We start from the raw sequence: 23,198 nt of genomic DNA on the forward strand, positions 1-23,198 counted from the left end.
ATAATGCCCATTCCATATCTGAAATATATATAGATGTACTCCCTCTGCATTAGAATGTAAGACATTTTAGATTTTTTTGACAATCAATACCATATGTTTATAAGAAATATTAGATGGCAGAGATACAGGAGCTGATTTTAACTATTACAAAATAAAGTCTAAAAGAAACGAGTAAATCCCGAAGGTCTTCAAACTCTTTCTTCTTCAATGACACAATCTTGTACTTTCTGAAAGCGGCCACTGATAAACACCAAACCATAGACATATAAAATACTAATGAAGGTTCTCCCATAATTTTAATTTGAGCCGCAATGCCAAGGCTACCTGCACGCGCGCAACCATTAAAGTAGTCAAGCAACATCGGCAAGAGTACCAACACCAATATGCCAGAGAAAAAACTAAACAACTTGGTCGATGTCGTTGGAGAGCCGAAAAGACGAATCACCATTGTCGAGGACGTAGCAGCCGGGACGAATATTGGAAGGACAATTTTCGTTGTGGCAACCTTGAGAGAAGATCCAAAATTGATCCGGCGAAACAAGATATGAAGGCGCATACTTCCAACACCACCATTGAGGTCGGGAAGAAGATCTCGTCGTCGAACGAAGAGTCGAAGATCGCTTATTGTAAACGATGTCATCTTCACTGGGGTAGAGACCAGGAAGAAGACGACAATCAAACTCTAATCTAATCTATGAAAATACTACTTTAATAAAAAACTTCATGCATAAACCGGGTTCTCCACCCTCCCTACGTGGGCGAGGCCAGCCGAAGGAGGGGGAACCAATCTACCGTGAAGGCAGATGTGAAGGAGAGGCTAGGGTTTTAGGAGGCGGCGCTTAGCGGAACGACACAACTTAAACGTTTTAGATTACTATAAAACAGTGTGGCATAATAACGTCTTACGATAAAATACAGAGGGAGTAATTGGCACCTTTGCCTTATAAAAATTTCTTTATTACCGGATCAAAGATAGAAAGGCACGGATCCTCCCAAGATTTGCTTGTTTAATCGACACCAAACAAACATTCCCCGGCCCCGCTGGGGGACAAAAGATCCAGTTCGCCGAACCAGGCCTGCGTATTTGGAGCAACTGGAAAACACGAACCTGTTGTTCATTCCTTTACCACAAGCATCCCGTCAGATGGTGACACACAACGGCACCATATCCGACCTGTGGATCTCATCCCTTCCCTTGTCCAGGGATTTCTTTGTTTAGTCGACCCGATCGGGTCCATGGAGCGCTAGTGGCATGTGGTGACATCGCACAGTTGAGGTTGAGGTTGAGATAAGCCTCCACCACCCACCCGACCCCTGTTGGTGTTGCCCCCATGTTGCCTGGAACTGTGCTTTTGGGTGGGTTCAAATCTCATCTCATCCCATCCCGACGTGACCAACAACGCAGCATATAGAAAGTTATTAATCCTCAGAAAAGATGGCAAGTTATTAAAGCTCGTAATTAGCGGCGATCCCCGCTGGAGTATAAAAAGGCGGCCGCCGCGCTGGCCAGGGCCGCTGACAGCCAGTCGTCGCCGGCAGAAGTTTCCCCTCACACACACGCCGCCTACGGAGACCCAGTCGCCGAAGCCGTCCGACTCCGATCGGGTGCCCAAGGCGAGTTCGCTGCCTCTTTCCCAAACGGCCACTTTCTCTTCCCCTTCCGCGCATCCGCACGACAAAATATCCTCCTACTCCTCCTGAGCCCTGCTGCCTCGGCGCGGTCGCGGGCGGAGATCCGGGAGCGGGAGAGATGGCCAAGGGCGGCGGGGGAGGCGGGGCGGCGCTGCTCCCGGTTTCCGCGGACGCGGGGAAGGGCGACGGCGAGCCCGAGCTCTTCAAGGGCTCCGCCATGACCCGACGCGGCGCGGTCGCAGCGCTCTCCTACATGTCCTGCTCCGGTGAGTACCCTCGATCCGCGCCTCTCTCGGGACGGTTTCCCTATACTGCTGTCGAATTGGCGCGCTGTATCTGTGTAATCGTTCACGGTTCTGGCGGGTTTTGTGAACGGGTAGCTTGTCCTGCTGATTCTGTGCTAATCCTAGCTGCTAACTCGCTTGCTTCCGTTGGGCGTTACATCCGTTATCACGCAGCTACTTAGAGCTGGTGTTGGAGTCAGCGCTGCTTGGTTGTCGACTTGTCTTGCAGCTCAGCCGAATTCCTTGCATAAACCTGTTTTAGTACTGCTAGTTCAGTTTCCACAAGTTGCGTACAATATACATACTGCACAAACATTATCACCATAGGTATGCATCAGCGAAAACTGGTTGTCAAACTACATGTTGGTGTTTTAGTACTGGAAGGGGCCGAAGGGCTATCAATGGTGTCGAACAATTGGCTTGGAGTGAATATCACAATACCCGATCTGTCAATTGTAAACATAACGTCATTGATTCGGGAGTTAAATGATAATTGGTTGTGCTCTGTCGTGTGGATAAGACCAGAGTATGTTTTTTTTTTCTTGCCATGTTTGGGGTGGCTCCTTTTAATGCTTTTTACGAATTACAGCACGTGGTCTGGTATTGTGATTTAGCACTAACTGCACGCTGTCTCTATTAGGCATCACGCTGGGAATTGGGGATAGGATAAGAGCTGCTCTTTGTTTACTTGTATCTCATTACATAGCAGGGATTTTACTACAAATCATTTTCATAGCACCTAAAAGGTATTCGGGATTTTCTTGTACTATTGAGGAATAATTTGAATACCCCATTAAAATTTAGGCTTCAGTGAGAATAACTTTTCAATCCAACACTTACGACTCCCAACGAACTTGAATTGTGGGCCTGCGTAACTGTCCAAATTGTTGTAATGGCATGGCAGGACAGAGCAAATTCAGGTGGGCCCACCGACAACACACACACACGCACAAGAAAAGAAACAGAATCTGGAAAATCCCTTGCCACTTAGGCAGAATTAATAAGCAAGCATATACACTTGATTCATTGCAAAACACATGTGAGAATGAAGATTCTCGATGATACTATTTCTTTGCGTAGTTTTCTTTTTCTCTTCGGAAGCATTGCAAACCAGTTTCCACGCAGTAACTTCCCGATGACATTTTTGTTTCTCTTCTTTATGTTGTACTAGTCTGGATTTCCCTTACTGATATTCTTTACTTTGCAATGTGCAGTTTTGCTGGTGATGTTTAATAAGGCAGCTCTATCTTCTTATAAGTTCCCTTGCGCGAACGTCATTACACTCCTTCAGGTACTTAATTCTGTTTGGACGTATTCTGGGAAATTTTGTAGTGTTAATGCCCTCTTTTCATTCTAGTTCATATGGTTAATTTGCTGAATTGTTGTGAATTCACTCAACAGAGTGCATAAATGTTGTGTGCCCGCAATCTGTCTTATCAGTAGTAAACAAACACCAATGCTTAGCAACTACTTCCTCCGTTCCAAATTAATTGACGTAGATATTACATCCTATTCGAAAGGACAAGATATTCCAGCTTCTATGTACTGTCCAGTTCTTATTTTTGTTGAAGAATGTTCCCATTCTTATTCAGGACGCTGTAGACAATGGACTCTGTTTTATTAACAGAAAATATCGCAGTTATATAGTTATTAATGGTGTATCATGTCTTAAGTAACTTCCTTTAACTATAGGACCTGTTGTCTGAACTTATTATCATATGATTTGTTTCCTCCTGTTTTCTTTTCTGACACCTAGTCAACATGGTGCAGATGGTGTGCTCAACATGCCTACTTTATGTTCTGAGACGGTTAAAGATTATTTCCTTCACAAATAGTGAACCATCAGTGCCTTCTGATTCACTATTCTTCGTGCCGTTCAGAATATTGTTGCGTACTTCACCTCTTTCATTGTCTTACTTACTCTACATGGTATGCTAAATCCCTTGCACACAATTCCAGTGCTGATCTACAAATAGGAAATTGTATTACTATTTGCTGTTAATTCTGAATAATGTTTACCTTCCATGATGCTTTGTTAAAAGCTAGCTTCAATGGAATCTGTGCGTGGAGTAAATGTTCCTATGTATACAACTCTAAGGCGCACAACAGTAGCATTTACAATGATCATGGAGTATTTCTTGGCAAAGCAGAAGCACACCCCACCTATAATCGGCAGGTGAATGTCCAGATTTTTTTTTTTGCTTTTGTACTGTTTCAGTATAGTTATTACATAGCAGACAAACTTAGAATTGAATACATGTGCTTGCTAGCTACTATGGACCTCTTTTGTGCAATGAACTTTTCTCCCAGTCAGTGCCCACATGTACATTAATTCATTACTTCTATTTTTGACTACCTGTTGATCGTTATTTTTTTTATCAATAACAATAGAATCTGTCTGACGCTCTTATCGCTACCACACCCTGATTCTGTAGTCTGGAATAAGGATACTGGTTTAGCTTGCAATATGATGATCCTTGTGTTCTGTTATGCTGAACATTTTTCAGAACATAGTTGTGTTCTGAATGTGCCATTACTCCACTTTCTGGTTTCTAACCAACTGTTTATCAGTGTGGCCTTGATTGTATTTGGAGCGTTTATCGCTGGTGCTCGAGACTTATCGTTTGATGCTCGTGGGTATGCCATTGTCTTCGTCGCCAATATAACTACAGCTGTTTATCTTGCAACGATAAATCGTATTGGTAATGCGCATTTTTTGCCACACATATTTCCAATCCAAGTTTCATAATTTTCTAATTAGCACTTGTTTTGTTATTTCAGGAAAATCTAGTGGCCTGAATAGCTTTGGCCTGATGTGGTGCAATGGTATAATCTTAATTACCAGTACCAAACCAAGATTCAACCTTATACTTCACGCGTCATAAAATTTACATAAGTGTTTATCTGGATTTCAGGACTTGTTTGTGGACCTTGTGTACTGTTCTTGACGTATATTCAGGGTGACCTCAAGCGGACTGTTGAATTTCCGTACCTTTATTCTCCAGGGTTCCAGGTACATGAAATTGAAGAGCTAATTTTTATGTTACCCTCCTGCAGCACTTTTGGATGCACAAAAAAACACACAATCTTGTTTTGTTCTTTATCGACTTCACTGGAGATGCTTGTATCACTGTCATTTTGCGGGCTAATCAGTTACTGCTAAGGGTTGATCTTTGGCTGTTACACTAGGTCATGGGGCATCAGTTTGCAGCTTCCTATTATTTCTGCGATCACGTAATGAAGTATTTACTCGATCCCAGAAATTAGTTTGGTTGCGCACATATATTGTTGCAGTTTAGCCAGTGACATGCTTACACTAGCTTAGGTCCTATGGCTGCTATGTTCACATAGTACCACTTTCTAAGCCTCTTCTTAATTTCATATTTACTGCTAAAAGTTTATGATTCTAATAGAATTGCTCTTCTTTCTGGGAGTGGTGTTTTAGCACATGGGAGCATATGCTCCCTTTATTTTTAAATACATGTTACACACATTTTGAAATTAAAAAAAATGAAACGGAAAATTTGCACGTACATCTTCACGTGCTATGTGTTCACATAGTCGTTTCATAGAAAATTGACTTGTCGTGTGGCGTGCATACAAAAGACAAAATTCAATGCTAAAAATAAGTCTTTTCAGAAGATAAATTTTCTCATTTTTACATAGATCACAAAAAATATTGGTTCCTTGCGAAACTTGACGAGCACACGTATATTCTGGAGATGTACATGTAGAATTTTTTGTCAAATTTTTTCGATATTCCAAAATATAATTTTTAGGTATAGGGAGCATACACTCCCAGGAGCTGAATTGAATTTCCGCTTCTTGCGCAACATCTTAAATCTTGTGGGTTGCTGATGAATCTTACTCCTGACTTATATCCTTACCGTATGATTTTAGTTCATTACAGTTAATTTTTGACTTATCAGGATCCTTTTGGCAACGCTTGTGTGTTTATATTGTATGCAAATTTTGTAAAGCGGTCTACTTTACTTTTTTCCTCGGGATAGCTAGGGCCTATTTGTATCAATCGTTATGACATAATTCCATTTGTAGGTGGTGTTGCTATTTTCATGTATGCTAGCATTTCTTCTAAACTACACCATCTTCTGGAACACAATCCTGAATTCTGCACTCACACAATCAATGTGTGGCAATTTGAAGGTATGATCTCTATCCAGTTCTTCCATGCTGCTCAACGCGCGAAGTACTTTGAAATGTTCTTCATGATTGTATTCCTGCAGGATTTCTTTACTGTTGGACTTGGCTGGGCATTATTTGGTGGGCTTCCTTTTGATCTGGTGAGTTTCTTGCTCATCCACCACTAGCTATTTAATTCCTTTCATGAATGATGACCCATTTTTTCCCCTTATGGCAGCTTAATGTCATTGGCCAAGGGCTTGGATTCTTTGGCTCTGGCATGTATGCCTACTGCAAGATCAAAGGAAAGTAGATATTAACGTCCACCGGATCAAAGTGAAGTAGATACTGATATTGGCAGTATGGCTTAACCGAAGTAGTGTTCATCATGCTGTTTGCTCCCTGTCTATGGGAGAGAAATTTTGTAGGTTTTCATGTGTGTGCATTTATGGACTCCAGTTGTCCTGGGTAGAACATGAATGAACAGCCATTAATTGGCCAAGGAAATAGAATACAACAAGATTTCAGCATTTTGCGCCATCGCAGAGTCTCTTTACTATTGCACCTAATCCTAAGCCAAATCCCCCTCCTTGAAAAATATAGGTGCCAGTCACAATTGTCAAGTAATAGCCTGCGATGAATCCTGTGGATGCTCTAATTATTCTCTGTATTATGTGTTCTCTTCCCAAAGAGTAGCACATTGAGTACTATTCGAACAACTATTCAGGTAATCACGTAAAAAAAAAACTATTCAGGTAATAAAATGTATAGCGATATCTGTTTGTAGGCACCGTGGTGTTCCATCTCAAAAGGAAGAATGAGATGATAACCTGAAACGAATGAAACAACAACGACTGCCATTTCTAGAGGAGCAACGAATTGTAAAACGATTTGCTGACAATTATTTTTACACTTCTTTTTGTTTGGCTCGGGCCTTGTACTCTAAGGTCGTCTTCTATGTAATATATTATGACGCATGTTTCGAGAAAAAAAAACTGTAAAACAAGTTGTCGACAGAGTGGTGTTCCGTCTTAAAAAGGAAGAACGAGATAACCTGAAACGAATGAAACGGAACAAAAGTTTGGAATGGACGTTAGGTACTTATGTTCCACACAAGCCAGCTTTTCTTGACTTGTGTCTGCACAGACGATCCTCCTGATTTTATTGTTTCTAGCTTGATAAACGATGTAACCTTATTTGAGAATCAATAAAGTTGCCATGATGGCTTTCCCACAAAAAAGATACATTCTCTGACTACATCACCAATCGCATCACCAAGAAGTGGTTCTCAAAGATTTTATCATCTCAGCCTAGGTGAAACATATTACTCCGTATATCAGAATGCATGAGAAGTTTATCCTATGTGTTATTCTAGCTTCAGTTTAACGGAGAAACAGCAGGTGCAAGTTTAGTTGATATTATGACAGTTAAAATAGCTCATAGTGCTCGTTTAGCACCCTGGAGCATCAGAGCAGCATCAGCTTAAGGAACATAGTTGTCGAACACGCAACAGCTTATTGTATAATATACCCAATTCAGACTGATACCAGTGGAACAAAACTTCATAGCTTCAGAAAAGCTCAAAGGTCTTTGCAGAACAAACTTATGTCTAGAGCCTATATAAGCCGACAGAACTAACATTTCCGAACTTAGCTCAAACCCCACACATTCTGCTTCTATCTACCACGACCCACCTCATCCAAAATTACTCAGTAGGCTTGTCTGGGTCATCTTCCTCGGGATCTTCCTTGTCAGGATCATCCTCCTGTGGTTCTTCTTGAGGTTGTGCTTCCTCCTCTTCTTCTTCCTCATCATCATCCAGAGGATCGTCAGCTGGTAATGGATGGGGCAATGGTGTTTTCATAGGGCTGAACTTTGGGAAGATGTCAGGTCTCCTCCCAGGCTTAGGTTTCTCCCATTCCTGCAAATGTTCAATAGACGGTGGGCATCAGATTCAATGGTAGCACAAAAGAAGAATGGTTGATGGAACAATATTCTCCAAACAATTAACTAGTATATTGACATTGTTCTCAAAGAACTTTGCTAAATGACACATGACAATAGACAGTGACAATCTTGAATTCTTGATACAACAAAATATTAGTAGAAACACAGCAAAAATATTATAGCAGCTTATAACCATGATGACTGTCGCAGCATAGCTCAGCAAGTCAGCGTAACAGTAAATAGAGTTAAATTTCAATATATGCAGGAGTCACAACCCACAGTATATGGAGCACAACTGCAGGCAAAAATACAAGACAACCTGAACATAATTTGTCCTTCGTACTAAGACGACTCATAAGTGCCCCTAGTCCTAGCATTCTACTAATTTAGCATGATCATGATATTTCCTTGCTTGTACACTAAAGGACTAGTGCATCCACATTCACAGTACCCTAGGGTCATACAAGATATTTATTCGTTTTTGAAACAAGCAAAACAGCAACAAGCTCTTAGGTCAGTAGGCCATATGCTTCATAACTTACTTGTAAGAAATCAAAATTACTAGCATCATGACATCAAGAAAACATCTGGAAAATGGAAAGTTTCTGCAGAAAATGATCTGATAAACATCCGGGCTCTAATAACTGTGATTGACTGATTGCTTTAAATGCTGTTAAAGTACACGCAACACGACTCAAAAGACAAGAATTCAGGTGCCAGAATATTTAGCACATGTTCATATTTGTCGTGGGACGATTGTGACATTCTAACCTCAGTTAATTTGCACAAAAAGTAACAAATCAGCTCAACAACCTGCTACCTAGGTGGAAACCTCTAAAGCATGAGGTGATGGTGTCACTATAACACAGCTCCGTTCTAAAGGCAGTCAGTTCAGCATATAGCATACGTTTTCTAATTGGGGAATCTTCTTTGAATGGAACATCTAAGCCAACAGTCGTACAAATTGCAAGAAGGTTGGAACAAGGATATCACAATTTCATTTGCAAGACAATCAGTAAAGTAGAAACTATGTTTTCTCATACAGAACTCTAGCTAAACTCCTAAAATAGGCACAACGATTAAACCGGGATGTCACTAGCTCAAAATCTACTAAGAACCTTTGTAACACCCACAGGCACAAACTAACTAGCATCAGAAACGGTCCCGTCCAACCACGAAGCACAAAATAACCACAGAATTCCCAACCAGGGGATTTACTTCAGCATGGGAGGAGTAACAAAATGGCTAGGGGGGAAGGGGAAGAAGAATTACGATGGGGAAATCGAGCGGCGAGCGCCGCGTAATCTTCTCCTCGTCGGGGGCCATACAGACGACAAGCGCGTCCCACCTGCGGCGCCTCCTGGACGGGACCGCCGCCCGCGCGACGCAGACGCCGAGGGCGCCGGGCGCGGCGGCCGGGGCCACGAGGCACCAGGCGGACGCCATGGGGAGAGCTCAAGGGAGCTTGAGGGTAGGCTGGTTCAGGATTAGGGCTCTCCTGGGTGGAGGCCGGAGAGTGGAGAAGTCGGGGTGGAATTCGGGTTTCCCCACTTCCGAGTGCTACCGGCGGAGCCGTCCTTCGGTTGATAAGAAGAGCCGGTCCCGAGTGGAGCTGAGAATGAGATGGTGGAGAAATGTTTGATGCGCTAATAGGCCGCGGCCATTTAGGGAGGAGCTCCTGAGCCCACGCGGAAGACGCTGGCCTGGATATGAGGGGATGGACCGAAGCCATGGGCAGACTGGAGCTTCCGGAGCCCACGCCAAAGATGCGGCTTCGCTATGAGGTGTGTAGGACGAGACGCCACTGTTTTCCCTTTAAAAAAGAACAAAAAAAAAAACACCACACCACATACTACTGTCCACTCTAAGAAGCTTACAACACTACACTAAAGCACAACCACACGCCTTGCAGAAGCAAAGACCGCCGCTCCACGGCACCAAGGACGCCAAACCAGCGGTGCACGACGAGTCACTGCCAGGGGCAGAGAGGAAGTCTTGAGCGAGGAGAAGAACCCGGGACAAAGAGCACCAAACCTTCCTGTTCTCATGCCGAAGAGGGCCCCTACCGTCTCGCCATGGTTCGGAGGCATCAAACCATCGGACATGAGAGAAGCTCACCCTAGAGTTGGAGAAGAGTTGGGCTCGAGAGCCAAGGACCTCCTGGAGCAGGACCACCATGACAAGAAGAGCACACCTCACCGGCCCCACTACCCGCCCTTGAACAACCTAGACCAACAGGAAAGCCACCGGACACAATAACAGATCACGGAAAGTAGTGTCATCGAGGCCCAAAGCACCCACCTTTGACTCCCCACCCAAACCACACATATCCCCAGGCGATGCCTCCACCCACCTAGAGTACTAGAGTTTTTGTGAGAATTAGTGAGAATATTTTTTTAGTGAATTGAGTGAAACCCCTACCTTCACTCATTCTCCACAAAATCCCGTCCCCAATCTACTAGGTACAGGTAGATCATTGGGAATTGAGAAAAATATACTAAGATTTAGAAAAAGTAAAGATACGCGAAGATTAAACTTACTCGATACTCTAGTACCAAACATCACCCCTAAAAAAAAGTACCAAACATCTTTTTAGCAATAAAATATTATATGATACTAGAGTTTCTATGAATATTAGTAGAAATAATCCCCACCAAACCTAAAATTCCCACTTACTTCTAAGTATTTGCAGAACTGCTCTAGCAATATCAGTCTACGTACGTCACCCTAGTAGTAGGAGGCCGTTTTGTTCTCTTTGTAATTTTTTTTTTAAAAAAGGCATAATGCCCGATTTTAAATTAATAAAGCACGTTCTCTTTGTTCTTTTTTGAAATTTTCGGCAACTTTATTGCATAATAATCATATCGTTTACAAGCACATACATAAGAAAATCAGAAGATATATCGAACCAAGTCTCTGTTGTACCCTAGCCAGCTCATGTGTCGCTCCGTTGGCCTCTCGCGGACAATGCTTCAAAGTTGCCATGCCTAGAGCCATCACTAACTCCCGGCAATCATCAATGATAACAGCCCCAGTACCTCGCTTCTACTAAGGTGGTTTGGGAATTAAAGTTTTGGAGATTAAAAATACTTGTCTACTTAGTAAATGGCTTTCTAAACATCTTTCTGAAGAAGGGTTATGGCAACAACTTTTAAAAAACAAGTACCTTTCATAAAAAAACCTTGGCTGAAGTTGAAAATAAGCCTACTGATTCACCATTCTGGAAGAGACTAATGAAAGTTAAAGGGGAACTTTTTAGTAGAGTAAAATTTGAGGTAGACTCCGGAGAAGGAGTGCGTTTTTGGGAAGATAGATGGTTAGATGATCATGCACTTGCATCTCAGTATCCCCAACTATACAACATAGTTCACCGTAAGCATGATATAGTGGCAAATGTTATGAGGTCAACTCCGTTAAATATTGGTTTTTGGAGAAGACTGATTGGTGATAAATGGGAACAATGGGTACACCTATGTCAACAATTTAATGGAGATGAATTTAAATGATGATCAAGATAAGTTTGTTTGGGGTCTAACATCTTCAGGAAAATTCACTGTTAAATCTATATATGATGATATGTTAAATGGACATACAAGATATCGTCGTAATTATCTTTGGAAAATAAAAATCCCACTGAAAATTAAAATCTTTATGTGGTTCCTTAGTAAGAAAGTCCTCTTGACCCGTGATAGTCTAGCAAAGAGGAATTGGAACGGGAATACGGAATGCTCTTTCTGTGACGCTGAGGAATCAGTAGAACATTTATTTATGTCCCATCCTTTTGCTAGGCTTATTTGGTTGGTGATTTTTGCTGCATATAATATTTCACCTCCATCCAATGTAACAAATATGTTTAGAAATTGGTTTAATAACAAAACTAATAAAGCTAGGATTTGCATTAGTGTTTCGGCTATGTTGGTCAATTTGGAATTGCTGAAATGATATTGTTTAAAAAAAAGACTCTACTATTTTTTTGCAGGTTATGCACACTATGGTTCACTGGATCCAGCTTTGGCGTTTCTTGCTCCCGGAGGATCAGCGGGAGTGCATGGTTTCTGGATGCAACCGCCTTCGAATGGTTGCCCAGGATATTTTCTACCAGGCTACTTGGCGGCCTGTTAAGAGATTACATAATGCTTAGATTGCATAGCAGTCTTCTCTTTTTTTGATGGTTGATTTTTGTATGGATCCTCATTAATCTTTGAATTGTAAACTTTGAATATTTTGTTTCTTAATAAAAGGCTATGTGCATCAACCGATGCAGAGGCCGGGGTACACCCGATTTCGAAAAAAGTACCTCGCTTCTACTACTTCCATAGAATCTGATTCTACCATGATTAATCTTGCTCCAATCGCTTCAGTTATGTAACAGACCAACCCTGTTAATCAAATAATGTTGCTAAGTTGTCATGTGCATGCATGCATTTGCATTAAAATTTGAGAAATCTTGCACTCAAAATGTCATGAAACAATGTTGCAAATAGTTGTAGCTTTGCTCTAATAAAATTTGTGCAAAAACTCTCTCCAATTTTGGGTCAAAATACCCTAAAATCATCAAAATTTGGCCCTGTTTTTATTTTTCCAGAGAAACCCCAAAACCCAGGGGGTTATGGGCAAAATCGCCCCTTTCTTCTTCGCCACGCACGCAGGCAGGCAGGTGCCTGGCGCTGCCGCGGCCGTCGATGGCGCCGGCGGCCAGGATGGCCTCGCCGCCCCCTGGACGCCTATAAAGCGCCGCCCGCCGCCGTGGAGAACCCCCGTTTGGCTTCCTCTCCTCTCCTCCCCTTTTCTCTGCGCCGCGCGTCCGAAACCCTAGCATAGGCCTCCGCCGCTCGCCGCCGTTCTGTGCCGCCCCGCGCCAAGCCGATGCCACCAGGAGCTCCGCCGTGCTCCCCTGGTTCTCCTCCACCAAGCAGCGGCCGCCGGGGAGCCCTCTACCGCGCGAATCGGGCCCCGCCCGTGCCGCAGACCTCCGCCGTTCGCCGGTGATTCCGGCCATCTCCGGCGACGCCGTCAAGCTCCACGTGCTCACGGTGAGCTTGCGGTCCTCTGGTACCCGCCGCTCGCCCTATCTCGCCGCGTAGCGCGCCGGCGACGTGCGCGCTTCGACCTCCGCGCGAGCTCGTCGGAGCTGCCCCTCCGGCGACCATTGGAAGGCGGCGCCGCCCTCTTCGGTTCGCGGGGACGCCGCGCGTCGAACGCGCCCCACCGCGTGGCCCCTGGCGCCCTGCAGCGCCGTCCCCGTGCCCGACCTGGCCGGCCAGGCCATGGCTGACGCCATGCTGGCGTCATAATGACGTCAGCGGCCCTTTTTCTTTTTCTGTAATTTCCTTTTTCTATTTTATTTTAGTTATATGACATGTGGGTCCACCCTGTCAGGGTTTTATTAATTTTGAAACTATTAAAATGCTGACAGTGGGTCCAACTTGTCATACTTTTATTATTTTTCCAGAATTTCAGAAAATGGTTAAATCTTGTTTAATTCATAACTAATTCATATTAATTCAGAAAAAGACGTATAATATACCGAAATGTTCAGAAAAACATTCTCTACAAGTTTAGGAGTAATTCATACATCATTACAACCTTTGAACTTGCAAATGTAGTGAAACCCTAATTAACCCCTCTCATATGGCGGTGTCCGATGTCGGAACCCCTTTAATCTGACGATGCACCTAGGGTTTACTTAATTCCTTTAATACGACATATCATTCATATTAGATGCGCATTGCATTATGCCATGTGGTGATTGTTTATTTCCCTTTCCGGTGTTTGGTTCTTCGCGATAGGATCTAAGCCGGAGTCCGACGTCAACGCCACCGAAGAACAGTACTCATCCGCTGAGGGACAAGGCAAGCCCTAACCTGGTTCATCTATGATTTTGAAATGCTTTTATCTGTGGTTCCTACATATCGCATACGATTCAACTGTCTTTTATCGATAGATAGAGTTACCCTATATGTTGCATGTCCGACCTTTGTAGCCTCGATATCCTGATCCACTACTCCTAGCATAACTAGGTTTGGCATGTGTGCGTCGCGAGAGCCTTTATCTCTTATGCTTAGCCATGCTTAGTTTGTTACGCTGCTACTCCGGTCTTCGGACTGGAGCCGTACAATGATATGAATCTAGCATGACAGGTTGACGTGGTAAGTATAGAGATGATGATGATAAACATGTTTAAAGGCTCAGACGAGAGGCCACATTGGGTTGTGGTGGGTTGTTTCGTTTCTGCCGACCCTAGGAACCGAGTTCTCGCCTCTTGAACCAAGACCGAGCGTACAACCACACGAGGCCCTATTATGGTACCCTCTCGACTCACTAACTTGCCTAGTAGATTCCATGAGTCACATAGTTTGCGCGTTACCTGGTCATATGCATTGCATTTTGCTTGGGGGTTAAAGGTACATAACAGGCAGGTAAGCGTGGTCGTGGTGGCTGGGGGTTGCGGCCTCTGGGGAAACCCACCTCGGTACACATCGTTAAGGACCGACTTCGGGACTTGACCCATTACGGCGGAACAATCCTTAGCGCGTGACTCATGGTCTCGGTGACAGCAAGGTAAAGGTCGTGGTCGACCACCCTATGCCGGCTCTCCAAGGAAGAGAGCTAATATATATTGGCATTAAGAGTCGGTTGGCGCGTGTGGGTAAAGTTGTGCACCCCTGCAGGGTTATGAATCTTTTCGAAAAGCCGTGTCCACGGTTATGGACGACTTGGGAACGGACGTGGAGATCATAGAGAACATGAACCTAATCGTAAAACTTGGCAACCAATGTGTGCTTACGGACACCTTCTTCGGGTGTTGAGGGGGTGATCCGAGGATAGTGGTTCGAGATGATGACGTTTGGTGGATACAATATGATGATCAATAGAGATAGAGATGTCGCTCTCTTATCCCCTTTCAAAGGTTCTGAGTAGTCGAGCTTCTCTTCTCTCTTATCTTACAAAGGAAAACTGGCTTTACGCAAAAGAAGATCTACCAGAAAGCCCGCATACCCGCTTTGCTAAAAGGTTGTACTAAGTCTTGCTGAGTCCCTGTACTCAGCTTTGCATGCTTTTGTTTCAGATGAAGTTGCTGCAGCCGAAGGTGGTTTCTACGTTAACATCGATGGTTAGTTTGGAGTTCCCGAGTGCAGCACTGCGACTTATGGGCTGGGACGTCGCTTTATGTTATGGCTTCTTAAGCCCTTTGCTATCTTGTTATTTAGAATAACATAATTTGCTTCCGTTGCTTGTTGAATGTTGGGTCAGTGACCTCTGCGTGTAATAATTTGGATCTTACTCTGTTAAGAGTTGTAATATATTCTTTTGAGTCGTAGAGTCACTGTTGTGTTACCGATTCTCTCACTGTAGTCTCTCGAGCTCAAGGTTAGGCTTATGTCGGACGAAGATCTGGTATTTGTCTAACCCTGATACCGGGGGTGCCACAGGTTTTGGTATCAGAGCAGGACTGACTATAGGAAACCCTTGGTAACTGGTCGATGTTGAGTCTAGTGGTTGCGAAAACTATTTGAAAGCTAAAGATTATTTGCAAAACTCTGAATAGGATTCTTTTTACTCCTTACCTGGTGTCACTCTAATGCTGAGTCATCTTATCTGGTTTTGATTGGAAAAAGGTTTCTCTTCTTTCCTATCAATTCAAATCTCTAGGATACACGGGTTTGGGTTATTTTTCTCTAGTACTCCGTATATGGTAGCTTGTCTCAGAGTTTCCAGAATTCCTCAGTTAATCTGAAGCATTGTCCCTTTATTCTTGCTTCGGGTGCTTAGCATCCAATTGTTTGCCTGCGACATGGTGATGGTATGTCATCTTTGCATTCCATCTTCATGGTTTGTGAGTCGGTTAGTAGTGTGTACATTTTGTATGCTTGTTTAACTACTACGATCGATATGATGATATATCTTCATATCACATGTCTTGTCCTTCAGCATGCTCATTGCATTTGGTACATGCTATCCTTCTGTTGAATTTTTCCGGTGAATCCGTGTCTCATGGTTTTTGTCTTCTTCTCAGGATGTCAGGTGGTACTAGAAGTGGTGCTGGCCGTGGTCGTGGTCGTGGTCATGGCCGTGGCAATGGTCGTGGAGATGGCCACGAGGAGAATCCTGACCTTCCTCCTCCTCCTTCTATGGTCCAACTTATGGCCATGTATGAAGCCAATCGCGTAGACAACATTAGGCTCCTTGAAAGGATTGAGCGTAACACAGCTCAGCGTCATGAGGAACAAGTGGGGATCCGAAGCTTCATCCGCCTCACCCCACCAGTGTTCAGTTATTCCACTGAGCCACTTGATGCTGACTACTGGCTCCGTACCATCGAGCGCAAGCTTGAGGTTGCCCACGCTGCTCAAGCAGATTGGGTGAACTTTGCCACCTACCATCTTGAAGGAGCTGCTGGTTCATGGTGGGAAAATTTCCTGTTGATGCAGCCTGCTGGTCATGTCGTAACTTGGCCAGAGTTCAAAGCTGCTTTCCGTGCATATCATATCCCAGAGGGTCTGATGGATGAGAAAAGAGAAGAGTTTCTGAAGCTGACGCAGGGCAGTGGTTCTATCTGTGATTATCAAGGTAATTTCTATCGTCTTGCCTGCTATGCTCCTGAAGAAACTTCCACTGATGCCAAGAAGCAAGCCTTGTTCCGCAAGGGACTGGATCCTGATCTTCGTCGAGATCTTCATCTCCTGGACTTCCCAACCTGCCAAGATCTTGTCAACAAGGCTATGAAGGCAGAAAGAGGAAAGGTGGAGTATGAGGAAACTCGCAAGCGTCCTCGAGATACTTCTCAGTCTTCTGGATCAGGCAATCAGCGCCGTCGTGTTTTCATTCCATACAGTGCTGTGCCCCGTGCTCCTAATGCACCGAAGTCTTCTGGTTATGCTCCTCGCCCACAAGCTCCAAACAATGCCGGCGGAACAAACTATTGTCCTGCTATGGGTACTCCAGGCAGTGGTGCGTGCTTCACTTGTGGTCAACCTGGTCACTACATGAAGGAGTGCCCCCACAATACTTCTATTCGTGGTGCTCCACCACCCAAGAAGTTTACCAAACCTCAAGTTGCTGGTCAGGGTCGTCTTACCCATGTCACTGCTGAAGAAGCTGAAGCAGATCCAAGCGTCATAATGGGTACGCTTCGAATCAACTCCGTTATAGCTACAGTTCTGTTTGATTCTAGAGCATCGCATTCATTCATATCCCAAGAGTTTGCTCAACTGCATGAGATTCCTTTTGAAGTTATGTCTACCCCTCTTATGGTTCATTCCCCTGGTTCTAGTTGGTATACCGCTATGGTTAGTCATGGGAATAAAATCGAGATTGGATATCTTATTTTTCCAATTCCCCTCATTGCCCTCAAGTCAACCGACATTGATATCATTTTGGGCATGGATTGGCTAGCTAAATATTAGGCTGTCATTGATTGTGGAGCCAGGTCTCTTACTCTGACCGATCTTTCCGGAAGCTCCATTCTGTATTGGTCTTCGGCAGCAACATCTCCATCAGCAGTACATATTCCTGATGCTGAGTTGTATGCCCTTGATGTCTTACCTCCGCTTGAAATTTCTGATGTTCCGGTGGTTTGTGACTTCCCTGATGTCTTTCCAGAAGAATTACCTGGCATGCCACCTGATAGAAGTGTGGAGTTTGTCATCGAGCTGGTTCCTGGAACTGCTCCTGTTTCTCGACGTCCTTATCGTATGCCTCGAGAAGAGTTGGTTGAACTGAAGAAGCAGTTGGAAGAGTTAGAAGGGAAAAGATACATCCAACCTAATACTTCTTCTTGGGGATGTCCTGCACTCTTTGTCAAGAAGAGGGATACCAATGTTCCGCGTCTGGTTGTTGATTACCGGCCGCTCAACGCAGTAACCATCAAGAACAAGTATCCTCTACCTCGAATCAATGATCTTTTTGATCAATTGAGTGGTGCCACAGTCTTTTCCAAGATGGATTTGAGATCAGGCTACCATCAAATCAAAATCCGAACGGAGGAATTTCAAAAACGGCGTTCATGACTCGTTATGGTCTTTACGAGTACACCGTCATGTCCTTTGGCCTCACAAATGCTCCAGCCACTTTTATGCGGCTCATGAACTCAGTGTTTATGGAGTATCTTGACAAATTCGTCATTATCTACATTGATGATATTCTGGTCTACTCCAAAACCGAAGAAGAACACACTGAACACTTGCGTTTGGTGCTGACCAAGCTTCGTGAACATCGTCTCTATGCCAAGTTTTCTAAATGTGAGTTCTGGATACAAGAGCTCATCTTCCTAGGCCATATGGTCTCTGCAAAAGGTGTTGCAGTCATTCCAGATAAAGTTCAATCCGTTCTTGACTGGAAGACTCCTAAGTCAGCCAAAGAGATTCGGAGTTTTCTTGGATTGGCGGGTTATTACCGTCGATACATCGAGAATTTCTCCAAGATCGCCAAACCAATGACTGACCTTCTGAAGAAAGATAAGAAGTTTGAGTGGTCAGAAAAGGCTGAAGAAAGTTTTCAGACACTGAAAGTAAAGCTGACTACCGCTCCGGTACTTGTCCTTCCAGACACAAGCAAAGACTTTGTCATCTTCTGTGATGCCTCTCTTCAAGGGCTCGGATGTGTGTTGATGCAAGATGGCCATGTAGTGGCTTATGCCTCTCGACAATTGAAGCCACATGAGCTCAATTATCCAACTCATGATCTAGAGTTTGCAGCTGTGGTCCATGCTCTTAAGCAATGGCGACCTTACCTTTACGGTAATCGTTGCGAGTTATACTCGGATCATCAAAGCCTGAAGTATCTCTTTACCCAACCGGATCTGAATCTCAGGCAGACAAGATGGTTGGAACTCATCAAGGACTATGATTTGGGTCTTAACTATCAGCCCGGCAAAGCCAACGTCGTTGCTGACGCGCTAAGTCGGAAGTCATATTGCAACAATCTGATGCTCAAGCAATGTCAACCTGCCCTCCATGAGGAATTTGCAAGACTCAATCTTGAAGTTGTTCCTCAGGGATTCCTTGCCAACTTAGAGGTGAAATCCTCTCTTGAAGACCAGATCAAAGCCGCTCAGAAGCGTGATTTGGGTATCACTAAGATCAAAGAGAACATTGCTAGCGGAGATGCTAAATGTTTCTCCGTCAACAATCAAGGTGTTGTATACTTTGGTAACCGCTTGGTGGTGCCGAAGAAAAAGAACCTGAGAGAGCTTATCCTCCGAGAAGCTCATGAGTCTCCTCTATCTATTCATCCTGGAAGTACAAAGATGTATCAGGATCTTCGCCAAAGGTTCTGGTGGACCCGGATGAAAAGAGAAATTGCTCGCTTCGTAGCTGAATGCGACGTTTGCCATCGTGTGAAAGCTGAGCATCAAAGACCAGCTGGTACTCTTCAACCTATATCTACTCCTGAATGGAAATGGGATGAAATTGGCATGGATTTCATTACCGGACTTCCCAAAACTCCAAAGGGAAATGATTCCATATGGGTAGTGGTGGATCGTCTATCCAAGGTTGCTCACTTTCTCCCTGTTCGGGAAAGTATTCGTGCTAGTCAACTAGCAGATCTCTATATATCCCGGATAGTCTCTCTTCACGGTGTTCCGAAGAAGATCATCTCTGATCGTGGAAGCTTGTTTACCTCGAAATTCTGGGAAAGCCTTCAAAACTCCATGGGGACAAATCTTTCCTTCAGCACGGCCTATCATCCTCAAACCGGTGGTCAAACCGAAAGGGTGAATCAAATCCTTGAAGACATGCTCAGAGCCTGTGTTATATCCTTCGGCAAGAATTGGGAAAAGTGCCTTCCATTTGCTGAATTCTCCTATAACAACAGTTTCCAATCTAGCCTGGGCATGGCGCCTTTTGAAGCTCTTTATGGACGGAAATGTCGAACCCCTCTGAATTGGTCAGAAACCGGTGAAAGACAGTTCTTTGGACCGGACATGATCAAGGAAGCAGAAGATCAAGTTGGCATTATCCGAGAACGTTTGAAAGCTGCTCAGTCTCGTCAAAAGAGCAATTATGATCGTCATCATCAAGAAGTTCGCTATGAAGTTGGCGAGCAAGCTTATCTTCGAGTCACTCCTTTAAGAGGTGTCCATCGTTTCGGTATAAAAGGCAAACTAGCTCCTCGCTATGTTGGTCCTTTCCGCGTTCTTGCTAAACGAGGTGCACTTGCTTACAAGTTGGAACTCCCTCCAACTTTTCCTGAAGTTCATGACGTCTTCCATGTCTCCCAACTCAAACGTTGCTTCAAAGATCCCATCCGTGGTGTTGATCACGAAACACTTGATCTCCAAGAGGATCTGACCTATCGAGAGTATCCTGTTCATATCCTTGATGAAGCTGAGCGTAAAACTCGGCGTCAAACCATCAAATTCCTGAAAGTTCAATGGTCTCATCACTCTGAGTCAGAAGCAACCTGGGAACGAGAAGATCGTCTTCGATCTGAGTACCCTACCTTCTTTTCTAAAACTTAGGAATCTCGGGGACGAGATTCTTGTAAGGGGGGTAGAGTTGTAACATACCAACCCTGTTAATCAAATAATGTTGCTAAGTTGTCATGTGCATGCATGCATTTGCATTAAAATTTGAGAAAACTTGCACTCAAAATGTCATGAAACAATGTTGCAAATAGTTGTAGCTTTGCTCTAATAAAATTTGTGCAAAAACTCTCTCCAATTTTGGGTCAAAATACCCTAAAATCATCAAAATTTGGCCCTGTTTTTATTTTTCCAGAGAAACCCCAAAACCCAGGGGGTTATGGGCAAAATCGCCCCTTTCTTCTTCGCCACGCACGCAGGCAGGCAGGTGCCTGGCGCTGCCGCGGCCGTCGATGGCGCCGGTGGCCAGGATGGCCTCGCCGCCCCCTGGACGCCTATAAAGCACCGCCCGCCGCCGTGGAGAACCCCCGTTTGGCTTCCTATCCTCTCCTCCCCTTTTCTCTGCGCCGCGCGTCCGAAACCCTAGCACAGGCCTCCGCCGCTCGCCGTCGTTCTGCGCCGCCCCGCGCCAAGCCGACGCCACCAGGAGCTCCGCCGTGCTCCCCTGGTTCTCCTCCACCAAGCAGCGGCCGCCGGGGAGCCCTCTACCGCGCGAATCGGGCCCCGCCCGTGCCGCAGACCTCCGTCGTTCGCCGGCGATTCCGGCCATCTCCGGCGACGCCGTCAAGCTCCACGTGCTCACGGTGAGCTTGCGGTCCTCCTGGTACCCGCCGCTCGCCCTATCTCGCCGCGTAGCGTGCCGGCGACGTGCGCCGCCGGCCTCGCGCGAGCTCGTCGGAGCTGCCCCTCCGGCGACCATTGGAGGGCGGCGCCGCCTCTTCTGGTTCGCGGGGACGCCACGCGTCGAACGCGCCCCACCGCGTGGCCCCTGGCGCCCTGCAGCGCCGTCCCCGTGCCCGACCTGGCCGGCCAGGCCATGGCTGACGCCATGCTAGCGTCATAATGACGTCAGCGGCCCTTTTTCTTTTTCTGTAATTTCCTTTTTCTATTTTATTTTAGTTATATGACATGTGGGTCCACCCTGTCAGGGTTTTATTAATTTCGAAACTATTAAAATGCTGACAGTGGGTCCAACTTGTCATACTTTTATTATTTTTCTAGAATTTCAGAAAATGGTTAAATCTTGTTTAATTCATAACTAATTCATATTAATTCAGAAAAAGACGTATAATATACCGAAATGTTCAGAAAAACATTCTCTACAAGTTTAGGAGTAATTCATACATCATTACAACCTTTGAACTTGCAAATGTAGTGAAACCCTAATTAACCCCTCTCATATGGCGGTGTCCGATGTCGGAACCCCTTTAATCTGACGATGCACCTAGGGTTTACTTAATTCCTTTAATACGACATATCATTCATATTGGATGCGCATTGCATTATGCCATGTGGTGATTGTTTATTTCCCTTTCCGGTGTTTGGTTCTTCGCGATAGGATCTGAGCCGGAGTCCGACGTCAACGCCACCGAAGAACAGTACTCATCCGCTGAGGGACAAGGCAAGCCCTAACCTGGTTCATCTATGATTTCGAAATGCTTTTATCTGTGGTTCCTACATATCGCATACGATTCAACTGTCTTTTATCGATAGATAGAGTTACCCTATCTGTTGCATGTCCGACCTTTGTAGCCTCGATATCCTGATCCACTGCTCCTAGCATAACTAGGTTTGGCATATGTGCGTCGTGAGAGCCTTTATCTCTTATGCTTAGCCATGCTTAGTTTGTTACGCTGCTACTCCGGTCTTCGGACTGGAGCCGTACAATGATATGAATCTAGCATGACAGGTTGATGTGGTAAGTATAGAGATGATGATGATAAACATGTTTAAAGGCTCAGACGAGAGGCCACATTGGGTTGTGGTGGGTTGTTTCGTTTCTGCCGACCCTAGGAACCGAGTTCTCGCCTCTTGAACCAAGACCGAGCGTACAACCACACGAGGCCCTATTATGGTACCCTCTCGACTCACTAACTTGCCTAGTAGATTCCATGAGTCACATAGTTTGCGCGTTACCTGGTCATATGCATTGCATTTTGCTTGGGGGTTAAAGGTACATAACAGGCAGGTAAGCGTGGTCGTGGTGGCTGGGGGTTGCGGCCTGCAGGAAACCCACCTCGGTACACATCGTTAAGGACCGACTTCGGGACTTGACCCGTTACGGCGGAACAATCCTTAGCGCGTGACTCATGGTCTCGGCGACAGCAAGGTAAAGGTCGTGGTCGACCACCCTCTGTCGGCTCTCCAAGGAAGAGAGCTAATATATATTGGCATTAAGAGTCGGTTGGCGCGTGTGGGTAAAGTTGTGCACCCCTGCAGGGTTATGAATCTTTTCGAAAAGCCGTGTCCACGGTTATGGACGACTTGGGAACGGACGTGGAGATCATAGAGAACATGAACCTAATCGTAAAACTTGGCAACCAATGTGTGCTTACGGACACCTTCTTCGGGTGTTGAGGGGGTGATCCGAGGATAGTGGTTCGAGATGATGACGTTTGGTGGATACAATATGATGATCAATAGAGATAGAGATGTCGCTCTCTTATCCCCTTTCAAAGGTTCTGAGTAGTCAAGCTTCTCTTCTCTCTTATCTTACAAAAGAAAACTGGCTTTACGCAAAAGAAGATCTACCAGAAAGCCCGCATACCCGCTTTGCTAAAAGGTTGTACTAAGTCTTGCTGAGTCCCTGTACTCAGCTTTGCATGCTT

At 44.8% G+C, this 23,198-nt stretch overlaps 2 protein-coding genes across 3 annotated transcripts; one reads left to right on the top strand and one right to left on the bottom strand.

Moving 5' to 3' along the window:
- The first annotated feature begins 1,383 nt into the window (after window positions 1-1,383).
- On the top strand, window positions 1,384-6,586 carry LOC127307114 (UDP-N-acetylglucosamine transporter UGNT1). Of its 2 annotated transcripts, none has more exons than XM_051337818.2 (10): window positions 1,384-1,898; window positions 3,131-3,219; window positions 3,797-3,845; window positions 3,963-4,092; window positions 4,488-4,618; window positions 4,698-4,742; window positions 4,832-4,929; window positions 5,973-6,080; window positions 6,161-6,217; window positions 6,295-6,586. In XM_051337818.2, the coding sequence occupies exons 1-10, from the start codon at window positions 1,751-1,753 to the stop codon at window positions 6,367-6,369; spliced, it is 930 nt and encodes a 309-aa protein (XP_051193778.1). In that variant the 5' UTR covers window positions 1,384-1,750; the 3' UTR covers window positions 6,370-6,586. The 2 variants fall into 2 exon arrangements, with proteins under 2 accessions (XP_051193778.1, XP_051193777.1); XM_051337817.2 differs by having other exon boundaries at window positions 1,390-1,898; window positions 3,131-3,207; window positions 3,687-3,845; window positions 3,959-4,092.
- A 965-nt stretch (window positions 6,587-7,551) lies between these two features.
- LOC127307115 (uncharacterized) lies at window positions 7,552-9,577 on the bottom strand. The gene is made up of 2 exons (XM_051337819.2): window positions 9,276-9,577; window positions 7,552-7,977 (listed from the first exon to the last, which is right to left on the bottom strand). Exons 1-2 carry the CDS (start codon window positions 9,447-9,449, stop codon window positions 7,762-7,764), a joined length of 390 nt encoding a protein of 129 aa, XP_051193779.1. The 5' UTR covers window positions 9,450-9,577; the 3' UTR covers window positions 7,552-7,761.
- Window positions 9,578-23,198: the final 13,621 nt, after the last annotated feature.

This window comes from Lolium perenne, chromosome 6 (genome assembly GCF_019359855.2).
Source record: "Lolium perenne isolate Kyuss_39 chromosome 6, Kyuss_2.0, whole genome shotgun sequence".
NCBI classification, from domain to species: Eukaryota; Viridiplantae; Streptophyta; class Magnoliopsida; order Poales; family Poaceae; genus Lolium; species Lolium perenne.